This window comes from Condylura cristata, unplaced genomic scaffold (assembly GCF_000260355.1).
Source record: "Condylura cristata isolate star-nosed mole 26May11 unplaced genomic scaffold, ConCri1.0 scaffold00009, whole genome shotgun sequence".
Taxonomy (NCBI): Eukaryota; Metazoa; Chordata; class Mammalia; order Eulipotyphla; family Talpidae; genus Condylura; species Condylura cristata.
In genome coordinates, this window is record NW_004567110.1 from 51509085 (window position 1) to 51521801 (window position 12717).

Genomic DNA, 12717 nt, shown 5'->3' on the forward strand with positions numbered 1-12717 from the left:
CACCGCCCCTGAGCCTCTGGCCTGTACCCCAGTTCTGTATGCACAAATAAATAAATCTTTAAAAAAAAAAAGATTTATTTACTTATGCATACAAGAGCTGGGGTGCCAGTGATGCGGGGGACAGAGTAAGAGGAATCGCCAGTGACAGGTAGGGAGCAGAACAGGTGGGTCTACTGAGATACTCTGCTGAGGAGAGCAGCAGGTGATACAGGAGAGGTCTGCTGCACCATCTGGGTCAGCTCCCTGGAATGCCAACTGCATCACAGACCTGCCCAGGGAAGGCAGGCACCAGATGACAGTGAATGGATACTCCCCATCCTCATGCTGTTCAATACATCAGTAGGACTTAGCTGTCTTATGACAAAAAAATCTCTTTTGATTTTCTTTACCCCACCCCAACCTCTGACAACTATTAACCTGTTCTCTGTAACTTATTTTTTCTTAGAGTCCATATATAGGTGAAATAATATTATATTAGTCTTTTCATGTCTGATTTATTTCATTTAGCATAGTGTTCTCAAATTTCACCCATATTATCACAGCTTGGCAGTATTTCCCTCTTTCTGATAACTGAGTAATATTCTACTACATACTATCTCTCTTTATCACATTTCCTTTATCAATTCATGAATGGACATTGAGTTTCTTTCATAATAATTTACAATATCAGTTAATGTAAATAATACTGTAATGAAGATGATGGTACAAATGTATTTTCGACATAGTGATTTCATATCCTTCTGATAAACAGAACTATAATTTAATTGCTAGATTATATCACAGTACTGGTTATAATTTTTCGAGGGAAACTTTATATGTTTTTTTTTTTTTTGCCATAGAATTTGTCTGGTACTTCAATTTTAACCACTGAACTCATGTAGGGTTCATGATCATAAAAGAAGTATAAGATTTGTATTCTTTTGAGCATAAGATTTGAATTTTTAAATCACTAGGTTGGGGCCAGCTTCTAAGCTGAATTAGCTATTAGGCAGCTTTTTCAGACGTCTGTCACAATTACTTTCTTATCTTTCCCATTTTTGACAACTTAGCTGATTCTTCTTCTTATAAAAAGGAAAAGAAACACAGCTTATTTTACCATTCTATCTCAGATTAAGAGTTCCCCCTGAATCTGTACTTAGAAGAAGGGGGACTAGATAATGGAAGATAACTAGAAATTTCTGACACTACTTATTTTAATGAAAGTATGCTTTGATGGATATGGTTACATACATAAAAAATTAGAAAAGTGATATGATTTTTATAGGAAATTATATTTTCCATTTTAAAATTAATCTAATAAGTGGTTGTCCTTTCTTTTTCTTTTAAGATAACTTTCATTCCATGTTAGTCCCCGTCATCTAATTTTAATCTTAGAAATGGATGCTTTACATCACATACTTTTAGGAAATTAAGAACTATTGATATTCATATTTCTTAAATAAGTCGTCACAGACCTTGTGTCAAATCAATTACTTTAAGAATTGCTTTAAAAAATGTCTTCATTGTTTTTTCAGCTTCATTTGTTTTTGATTGTGAGCTCCTCTGTCTGATTTCTGTATTAGACTGAAAATCCCCAGAGAAAAATGAACCTTGCAGAGAATCTAGACAGCTGGATGATTCCACGTTCTACATTTCATATCTAAGCATGCTGACAATCCCTGTAAGCACAACCAAATGTTGTATTGTTGCTGTATTGATTTCTGATTCAGAAAACAGGCAAAGTGGGATCAAGGCTGAAGGCTTTCAAGGGGCAGAGGAGCGCTAAGAACACCCAGATTTTCAGGCTGTCTGTTATGTTCTATTTCCCGCCCCCTCTTCATTCTGTGTCCTGTGCTTCTGCTCACTGTCTATGCTGAACCTGTCAGCTCTCCCTCAAGTTCTGGAAGCAATTTGCTCCAGGCATTTTTTTCTCCATTTTCCTTTTTGTTATTTCTCAGGCAGTACGTGGAAGGCTGAAATGACTCATGTTTCCTGACCCTTCCCTGGGCAGGGGCTGTGATGCAGCTGGCTTTCTAGAAAGTAAGGAGTTGCATGATAAAGGGCAGCTCCTTAGGAGTACTCCTGAATTGTCAGTCTATTAGCACCTCTGCATTAAGAGAAAACAAAACATAGCTCCCTCTGCACCTCCATCTTTGAAATTAAACTTCTGGCCGATTGTTTTTCACACCTTTTCTAATATGCTGGTTTTATTTCCTCATTATTCTGCTCACCCTGCATTCTTAAATTTATCCTTTCAATGAACAACTATAAACCAGAGACATTTTACAGGGATGGAGAGGTGAACAGTATAAAAACTGGGGTGGGAAGAGCACACAGGACTCTGGTGATGGCACACGGGTTAAGTGGTGGTGGGAAGTCCACGGGGATTACAACCGAGATGGAAAAAATGCACAAAATGAAGAATGATGTAAAAATAGATAGATAGTTAAATAAATAAATACATAAATAAATAACTTTAAAAAACAGAACAGAACTTAAGCCAAGGATCCAAAACTTGTGCTAAGGCAGCTGATGGTGCAAGGTTGGGCTTCCAGTGGCTGCAGTAAGCAGTCAAATCACAAATCAGACGCATAGCGATTTTCAGAGTCATCTACATTTAATATTCTTATCGACATCAGCTAGCAGCTACAGGCCCATAATTCCTTATGCCATCACAACAAGGAGGCTAAGGAAGAAAGTTTCTCAGAGCTAGGAGAAATGTTTAGATATGATTATTGTTATCCGTGATTTTCCTCCCATAGTCTACTTATAAAAACTTGATACAAAACATTTAAATGATCATGTTTACCTCTTCCTGAGGGTAGTGTTGAGTAACTGTTATCCTAGGCTTTTCTATTTCTGCAGAGTTCCAAACTTAATGTTCATCAAATATAACTTGATGGCATAGTACTATTTCATTTTATAGGGTTATACAATGGTCTATGCAGTTATTCTGGTTTTTAAAAGTAAAGAAGCACACCTAAGTACACTTTTAAGGCTCTCTTTTGTAGTCTGTGAACTGCTGCAAAAGTCACTTGAAATTCTTCACATCACAATTGTACCCTTAATTGACATTTTGCAACTAAGAGATCATGACTTCAAGACAGTCTCATTAACATCACAAAAAATTCTCACATTTATTGGCATTTACTTATATTCTATATATTGTTTTACTGAAATAGTCTATCTTGTATTCAATTGACTATATCAAACTTTCTACATTTACACCTTTAAATTGTCTTTGCAAATATTGCATATCATTCTAATATAATATACAAAGCGTGGTTTTTTTAGATACCATTGCACAACTGTGAGAATGGCCCATATCAAAAAGACCAAAACAACACGTGTTGAATATATGGCAAAAAGGGAACTCTCCTTCACTGCTGGTGGGAATGCAAACATTCCAGTGCACATGTGTGTACATGCACACACACAATGGAATACTACTCAGCAATGAAAAAAGATAAACTCATGCCATCTGTGGCAATATGGATGGAACTTGAAAAGATATTACTAAATGAAATAAGTCAGAAGGAGAAAGACACCAGATGAGCTCACTAATGTGTGGTATATAAGTAACTAAGTTATAAGTCAGATCAAGAAAAGCTGAAAAGCCAACCCTTGATAGCTGATTAAAGAACTGAGATACCAAGGGGGAGGTGATTAGAGAGGAAGGGACAGGGAGGCATAATGGCCTGTGGTGGTGGAGTACAGGTGAGTACAGATAAAGTGGATGCATGCTAGCGGTAACCCTTAAAGGTGATAACCCAATGTTACCTTAGTTAAAAAACAAAACAAGATGGTGGCTTCTCTGTGGCAATAAAATTTTCTTGAAAAGAGCACATATCTTGACATTCATAAGCATGATCAACTTTCTATGGCCTATCATGTTGCAACCAGTGGCTGAACAAACTTACATCTATAGGAAAAACTATAGAATCAGCATGATAAAAACTATAGGATCAAAGTAAACATTGTCCTATTGAATTTAGTGGAAGGATTACTCACATATGGGCAATGTCACTTCAGCAGTGGAACTAGCAGGGGCTGGAAAATACCAAGATCAGCATCAAGTCAGGATGCCTGATGTCTGGTGTTATGAGATATTGGCAAGTTGCCATTTCTCTCCCAGAATTGTGGATTCAGGAGAAGAAAGAAGATAAGAGATGTGTGCGTTTCAAGCAGTCAGCTTTAAGGAGGGGAGAACAGATATGAATCTAAGTTTTCATGGCCAGAGCTGTCACAGGACCTGTACACAATGTAATAAAGAATGGTAAGAGGGTTTGAGACAAAATAGAGGACAGTTTAGTTAAAAAAAAAAAAAAAGCATTTATTTAATGAGTTTAATGAGTTGAGATGCTAACCTACATACACAAGTTGATCTTACACATATATTTTTTAAAATACTTTAAATCTGATCACTTTTCATTTTTTTTTTAAAGATTATTTATTTGTACATACAGAGCTGGGGTACAGGCCAGAGGCTCAGGGGCGGTGAGAGGCTTCACCAGAGACAGAGTGGGGAGCAGAACAGGCAGATCGACAAAGTACACTGCTGAAGGGAGCAGGGGGCGGGTCAGGAGAGGTCTGCCATGCCATGTGGTCTCCTCCGGGGCAGGCGGGATTTGAACTCATGCGGAAGTGGCTTTAGCTTCTCAGTGCAGTGCTTTAACCCGCTGCGCCACCAGGGAGGGCCCACTTTTCATTTTTTATGAAGCCACACTAGTTTACAATGCTGTATATAACTCAGAGGCATAGGATCATACCCTTCAGGTGCAAGCTACAGAAACATCCCTTTCACCAAGTTCACAGGTTTCCACCACAGTTCATGCATATTTTCATTAGAGGTAGAATGAACTATAAATACAAATATGGTGGCAATATACTTCTGTAATTATTTCATTTACACAGAGCTTGTTCACCATAGTGAACTCTCATACAAGAATAAATGCAACTACGGCTGATAGAAAATATATCCATCTGCTCTCTTGAAAATAGTCTGAACATCTACAGAAAATCATGAGTATTATATAAATTTCTGATTAAGAAATCCTAATATCACCCAGGCTGCAGCACTCACTTTTTAGCTTATTGTGGTTTCTATATGTCATTGGACATATAACTATATGTCATTAGACTATAACTATAAAATTGAATTTTTCGACACAGGTTTGCAAAATGTTTGTATAATATTTGATGAAAGTTATGAAAAATATAATAGTAAGTTTAAATTATCTTATACTTTTCCTTAATGTGGGAAAAGATAGGCAAAGGAAGCTGTGATCTCACCATGTAAAACAGAATACAGAGGATGATTTTATGCTTGCTCAGAGCCATGCCAGAGGAAAAGGTACAATTTCATTCCTTTGAAATAAGAAATGTATAACTATATTTATGTTACTTTCTACTTTTCTTTTAAAGTACATACCTGTATTACTTTGGAAAAGGATTGTATAGAAGCCAAAGAAAAATAAACATTTGCAAGCTACTGGGTGCCATTTACATGTTATTTCTGGAATCAAATTGTGATAGTTTTTCCTTTTGAAATCCTTAATGCTGCCTAGACCTCCACCATCTCCACCCTTACCCCTGATATATAGTATATAGAGAAAAATTCTTCCAGTACAACAGGATAAGTGTGTACTAATATATTGGTTCAAAACCTGAAATATTTTGTTATCCTTATGAACTGAGAGAGTTTATGCATCTTCCCAAAATGTTTCACTGAGATATATATGCCATTCACTTCATGGTATAATCAAGAGTATATCATTCTTATTGTTCCAAAAGAAAGTATATTTTACCGGGTTTATGGGATGTTACTTCTGTTATCACTTACTGACCTTTATTATAGAATAAAAATATTTTATACTATAACTGTAGTTCTCTGTGAACAGAACATTATAAGATTCCTCTCAAAGTGTCCAAGTAGGAAGGTATTCTTAAGAGGAAAGGATCATTTTAAATTGAAAACTCTTGGGCCTCCCTGGGAGTATAGGAGTTAACTTTCAGCACTATCACCACTATTATTTGAGTTCAATCCTTGGTCAGGGAGCTGACCCATATGGTGCAACAGACCTCTCCTGTCTGGCCTGCTGCTCCCCTCAGCAGTGTATTTCAGTCAATCTGCCTGTTCTCCTTCTGGTGAATCCTCTCATTCCTGCATCTCTGGTCTACAACCCAGTTCTTCTGTGTAAGAATAAAAAACTATTAAATTAAAAATATTTAAAATAAATAAATTAAAAACTCTCTATTAGACTCAGCAAGTTGTGTTTGCTTAAGTGGAAAAGGAAATAAGTTGCATATCATTGATTTCACTTGAAAGTGCCGTTAGACAATAATACTTAGAATTTTTATTAAAAAAATGGCTGGGCTTTATGTTCTGATGGGAACTGCAAGTTTTGCTTCCTGTGCAATTGCTCCCAGTCAGAACTTGAAATCGACTGTCTCGAAGTTTCCTACCTGAAAGTGACGGCCCAAAGCCAAAGTTGGTGGAAAGAATCTGACCTTGAAAGACAATGTATCTTGATCAAGAAAGAGAATTTTCCTGGCCAATACAGAGAAACAATTCAGGCAAGGCAATAAGGATGAGCTCTGAAAAAGAATGATCTCATTGACCCTGTCTGGCAGCTCAGGTAAAATATTCAACTGAAAAATCTCACGAGAGAGAGGACCCTATGAAAGATGGTGACAATTTAAGTCAAAAGAGGACAGAAAATGCTATTATTGCCATTTGGGGAAATGGTTTAAATTTCTTTGAGAATCAAATTCCCATCAATCAGGTCACTGGGAAAAGTGCAGTGGTTAAAACATGATGCAGAGAGACAAACAAAAGTAGGTTTTCCTTTTCTGTGAAGACAATGTAAATACCTGTACAGAATACCAAGTAGTAAGGGTTGGTTCATTGCCCTCCCTTATGCCTTACCTATAAGTTTTTAAAAGGTGCCTGGTAAAAACTCATGATTGATATAAGAACTGTTCCTAGAATTTCTTTGCATCTATTTGTTATATCTAAATTATGCTTATGCAGTCACATTCCATATTTTTTGAAAATGTGACACATTAAAAAATTTAACATCACTGAGGTATAATTTCCACACATCTCCAAAGAAAATCAGTTAGGAGAAATATTAGCTGAAACTTTCTATAATTTGGAGTAATCAAAAAGATGCCGTAAGACATCATTTAATTTCTTTGGAATAAAAATAAATACTGCCTGTTATTTGCAAAGTAACTGATTTTTCAATATCTTGAAATGTAGTAAATGAATTGAGTTTTCATATTTACATTCTGAGTGTCTTTCTATGGAGAGAATGATTTCAAGTCCTGCAATTTCCAAAGAAGCAGCAATAACTTATTAATTGTGCCCTTGGTGATCTTAACGTGCAGCATAAAAAACCACCTTAGAGACTGCCAGAGATGCAAAAAGTTGTCCTATGAGGAGCAATAAGGACACCAGGAGAATCTGGATGCAAAAGTATTTCAAAAAAGCTAGTTACATATTGAAGGAAAGGATTTAATTAATACTGTTGCAGCTGTGAAGTTAATATGCAGATTCAAGGTCCTATCACAAGGGACTTACATATTTTTTTAAACAAGTCACTCAGTCCTACATTTTCACCCCTTTTATCGTTCTTGCACAGTAATAAATGAATGTCCCAAAGGTTTTCAGGATGAAGACTGTGATGTCTGTTAATTCTTTCAATGATAATAAAAATGATGATGTTGATGGCAATTATGAGCACCGTTATCTGCTGAAACCTCACCGTATGCCAAGCTCTGTTTGAGGTCCTTTATTGCATCTTATTTCACTTCGTCGGCAATCTTGGAAATGGTGTGCCATAGCTTTTCTCATTTTGTAGATAAGGAAACTGAGGTTCTAGTATATTAGTCAGTGCTGATACCTTTAGTTACCTATTGACCAGTCATCCCTGACCCTACCATACATGTAAACACTTCTTAATAGCAGTATGCCCATTTCTTACATGTGGAAAAGCTTGGGAATATGAGGAGCCTGAAGACCACAGTGTAAAACATATGACACAGAAGATAAGATAACAGCAAAGGAAAATCTGGAGACTGTAACAGGTCATAATGTATGATTGTTCAGGAGAATGAATATTCTCAATTAATAAGGAAGGTTAGCAGGGTCTGCTATTAAATTAACACCTATGTCCACAGAGGTCTTATGAAAATTAATCTGAAAATGGTTTTGGATATTCTTTTAGAATGGATGTTTGGGTAAAAATCAAGCTACAAAGAGAACTTAGTAATCCTCCAATGTGAGTCATTCCAAGAAATGACTTCATAAACCATTAGGAGATGAAGAAGAGTTATAGAGAGTAAACAAACCTGCACAGATGAAAAAGAAAAGGAATCCAACTCTGAAAGGCAGTAGAGGTTGGATTATCAAAGGTCCTTAATTCTGCTCTGTTTATCAGATCTGCTACAACCTGGAATTGAGGCTACACTGCAGCTGACCAGGGAGATATTCCCAGCTTTTCCAGCAGTGAAAAGAAAGAGATAACAGACATTCAGACATTTCTATGATGCTCCTTGGAAGTCATCTTTCTTTTAATGGTCTAGAATACTTGGATGACTGATTAATGGCAGTTGAATGGGTGAAAAATGAAGAAGCAGGGGGTACTATATCCATTTAAAAAAAAAAAAAGCTTTCACCCAAGGAAACCAGAAAAAATTCCTTGACATTATATGAGAAATGCAGTTACAAAAAAGCCATTCACAAAATAACCTTGAGCAGTAGAGGGATATCAGACTTATAGAACACAGTACTGTTGCTATTATTACTTTTTTGTAACTTTTTATAAGTTTTTATAACTTTTTATAACTTAAATAAGGCTTATTTAAGTTGCCAATATGGCATGCTTAAAACAATGCTACACACAGAACCAGAGCTGATTATCATTATTAGCAAAGCTGGTCCTGTTTTTGTATTTCACAATGACTCAGAGGGATTAAACAGTTTACCTAAGGGCTCATCATTAAGTGCTAAACACAGGATTTGGATAAAAAGTATAATTGGAAATTCCATCTTTTTTTCAACAAACTATGATGAGAATTCCAAAGGTCAAATTTCCTTTAGTCTAATGTGTTCTAAGTTCATATGGGGGAAAAAAAGATAATTTCCATCCAGTAAGCCAGTGAAATAAAAATATGACTGAAAGTGGCCATTCAAATCACAAGATGTAAAATGTGAGGGGGGCTAAAGATGCTATGTTTATTATTTGTAAGATTTGCATTTTAAAATTGCTTTATAATCTGCCTGTTACTGAAGATAAGTGGGCACTGATTTTAGTATTTTTTTCTGTCTTAGACATTAGTAGTAAAATGTGATAGATATTTTTACAATAGCACAAATATTAAAGGTAGAAGTTAGTGCATTTGTAAGGAACTTAGAAATATCATTTCTAGCTGCTGACTGCATTTGTCAATGTGAGAAAATGATGGCAAGTTCTAATTATAAAGGTATTAAGATGTAGAACAAAGAGTAACCGTCTCTAGAGGTTCTGAAGAAAATCCGTCAGGGATTTTTGTTGCTTGGTTGAATCAATAATTCTTTATTACCACATGGACTTCAGTGACGTTTGACAATTCTTAAGATATTTTCTAAGACTGAAACCACCAAAATTAAGAGATTGGTCTCTTAGGACATTACTCTCATGCAATAGAATATGTTAAAACAAAATATAGTGGATAATGAGAAATCTAAGCAATAATAATGGCTTTTTAATTACTTTTTAAATTACATTGTCAAGTTTCTTCTCTACAATACTCCAGATGAAAATTATGCTGGTTTATGAGAAAAATGTTTAAAAAAAATACAACTAGAAACTTACACCAATATGCTCTTACATTTGGGTGGCAATCAAAAAGGATTTTGTAGAAGTTATAATGAAAATTATGTATTGTGCTGACATAAGTTAGATGGAGAGGTATAATGCATTAAGACAATGCTCTTTAATCTGATCAGGATTTCAAAATAGACATCACTACATAGACATAGTTAGTTGCTAGAAAAATGTATATTCCATTTAAAAACACAGGAGCTCATTCCTTGCCAAACTTCTATTCTTTAGAATTGATATTTGAGCAGAGATAGTCTCATCTGTTACAGTAACATCTGAGATTTTAATCCCTTCCTATTCTGAACACAAGCATTCTGAATTCAAGAATGTTCAAAACCATTTTCCTTTTTTTTTAAAATAATACAATAGTTTATTTTTACATCATTTTGTTCATTTTTCCATCTCAGTTGTAATCCCCTTGGGCTTCCCATCATCCATTTCCCTTTAAAAAAAATTTTTTTTTCATATAAGATTTAGGGCTGAGGTTGTTGTGACATTGGACCTTTTTAAGTTTACAGAGAAAGTATAAAACCAATGATTTGGAGTCATTATACTTACACCTTCCTAAGATCATTCTTTCCTGAATGGGATCCAAACTTTTGATTAGTATTCTATTTATGTTTTATAATAATTAAATCTATAGATACATATATAAACACATGTATATATATTGTGATCATAATTATTTATTAGTGTACTCTTTTAAAAGTGTACTTAAAAAAACATGCAAAACTTACCTTAGAGAGTCCACCTACTTCCAAATAAAAGCAGATAATGAACACATTCCAGGTGACCCAAAGGGCAGTCCATACTGTATACTAGAGAGAAAGGGTGAAGGAGACAGAGAAAAAAATGTGGCATTGAAAGGCATGTATAATAAATAAATCAATAATTAAAAAGTCAATAAGTCTAAGTCTTCTGGGAAGAAATGGAGCACTCAGAAAAGAGTGCTCCTTATGAAGTCCCCTAAGGTCTCTGGAAATTAAAAATCCAATAGTTTTTAGTGCTTAGATTAGCTGCCAATAAAGCTAGATTTATTTTTAAAATGCTTTGCTGGCTTGCAGATATAAGTTAAATCAAAATGCTGATTTGATTTCTGTTTTCTGAGTACCATCTTTCCAAGAGAACATAAGTATGTCCATTTTCAGTGGGCTAGCTAGTTTTTCTTTCTTTCACTCTTTCTTCTCTTTCTTATTACAATAAGAAATTACAAAATGTTTAGAAATGTGAGTCACAACCCTGTACTTCCATATTCTTGACTGAAGATCACGTTTGAAAATGGACATTTGGAGAAAAACAAACTTATATCTGTTAGACTATATTTTTTAGTAGATGTATATATAATTAATCATACAGAGTTATGGAATGATGTAAAATATTTTCAAGGCAAAGAAATTAATAAATAAGAATAGGAATGGGCAAATAAACAATAGAGGTCCATAATAAGAAAATACCTTCCAATGACATCCAACAAACTAAGGGTGCTAGACATACTAATTCATTGGCTTATGGACAATATGTATTGGGAAATATATTCCGTAAGAGATTTTAGTCAGTCTGCATGAAGGAAGCCTTAAATCAAGATTCATCTTAGATTTCAAGTTACTTTCTCACACAGAAGAAGAAACTGAGACTCAAAGAACTGCCATGGAGAACAGCTTGAACTAGTAAGAGTACTTAATGGTGGGATAAAACACCTGGAAGATGAGTGAAACACTATACAACATACACCTCAATAATATTTATAGGATACAGTACCCAAAACAATGATAGTGAAGGAAAGGTTAAACAGATAGGACTACCTCAAGTTAAAGAGCTTCTGTACAGCAAAAGAGACATTACAAAAAACAAACAGACATCTCACTTACTGTAAAAAAATTTTCTCACACAATACTAGTGATAAAGGATCGATCACAAAGATATACAAAGAACTGATGAAACTAAAAAAATAAAAAAATAAATAAACAACCCCATCAGAAAATGAGCAGAAGAGTTAAAAAGACACTTCTCCAAAGAGGAAATGCAGACAGTTAACAAGCATATGAAAAATTTTCAACACTTGTAATAAGGCAGATGCAAATTAAAATCACAACGAGATACTACCTCACACCAGTGAGAATGGCATATTTTAAAACAACTAGCAACAACAAATGAGGATGTGGAGAAAAAGGAACTCTCCTGCACTGCTGGTGGGAATGCAAACTAGTACAACCACTATGGAAAAATGCACTATGGAAAATTGTTTGGAGGTTTCTCAAACTGTTAAACATGGAGCTTCCATATGACCCAGCAATCCCACTCTTGGGTATCTACCCAAAAGACACAAAAACACTGATTCAAAATAACACCTGCACCCCATGTTTATTGCTGCTCTATTTACAATTGGAAAGACATGGAATCAACCTAAATGGCCAAAAGTAGAAGATTGGATAAAAAAGATGTGGCACACACACACACTGGAATATTACTCAGCAATCAAAAAATTAAACACATGCCTTTTGCAGCAACATGGATGGGGCTCGAAGGGATCATGCCTAGTGAAATAAGCCAGGAAGAAAAGGAAAAATACTGGATGGATTCACTCATAACAGGAATATAATGGATCAGGCGAGAAAATAAAAATAATAAAAATATAATGAACAACTATATACCAGCAATATTTTATGGGGGTGGTGTGGGGAATGGGATAAAAAACAGTAGAGGAAGGGAAGTGCACTGGACTATGGTGGTGATTTGGTGAGGGGAAGCCCCCGGGGATTACAAATGAGATGGAAAAGGGCACAAAATGATGTAAAAAAGAACTATTATTAAAAAAATAAAGAGTACGGCCCTCCCTGGTGGCGCAGCGGGTTAAAGCACTGCACTGAGA

General features: G+C 35.3%; 1 protein-coding gene across 1 annotated transcript in view; it reads right to left on the reverse strand.

Annotated features, from left to right (window-relative positions):
* NKAIN3 (Na+/K+ transporting ATPase interacting 3) overlaps positions 1 to 12717 on the reverse strand; it is a 500340-nt gene that overhangs the window by 218682 nt on the left and 268941 nt on the right. Inside the window, exon 3 of the mRNA XM_012722912.1 lies at positions 10586 to 10666. Within this exon, the coding sequence (XP_012578366.1) occupies positions 10586 to 10666 (81 nt within the window). The remainder of the gene's footprint in view (positions 1 to 10585; positions 10667 to 12717) is intronic.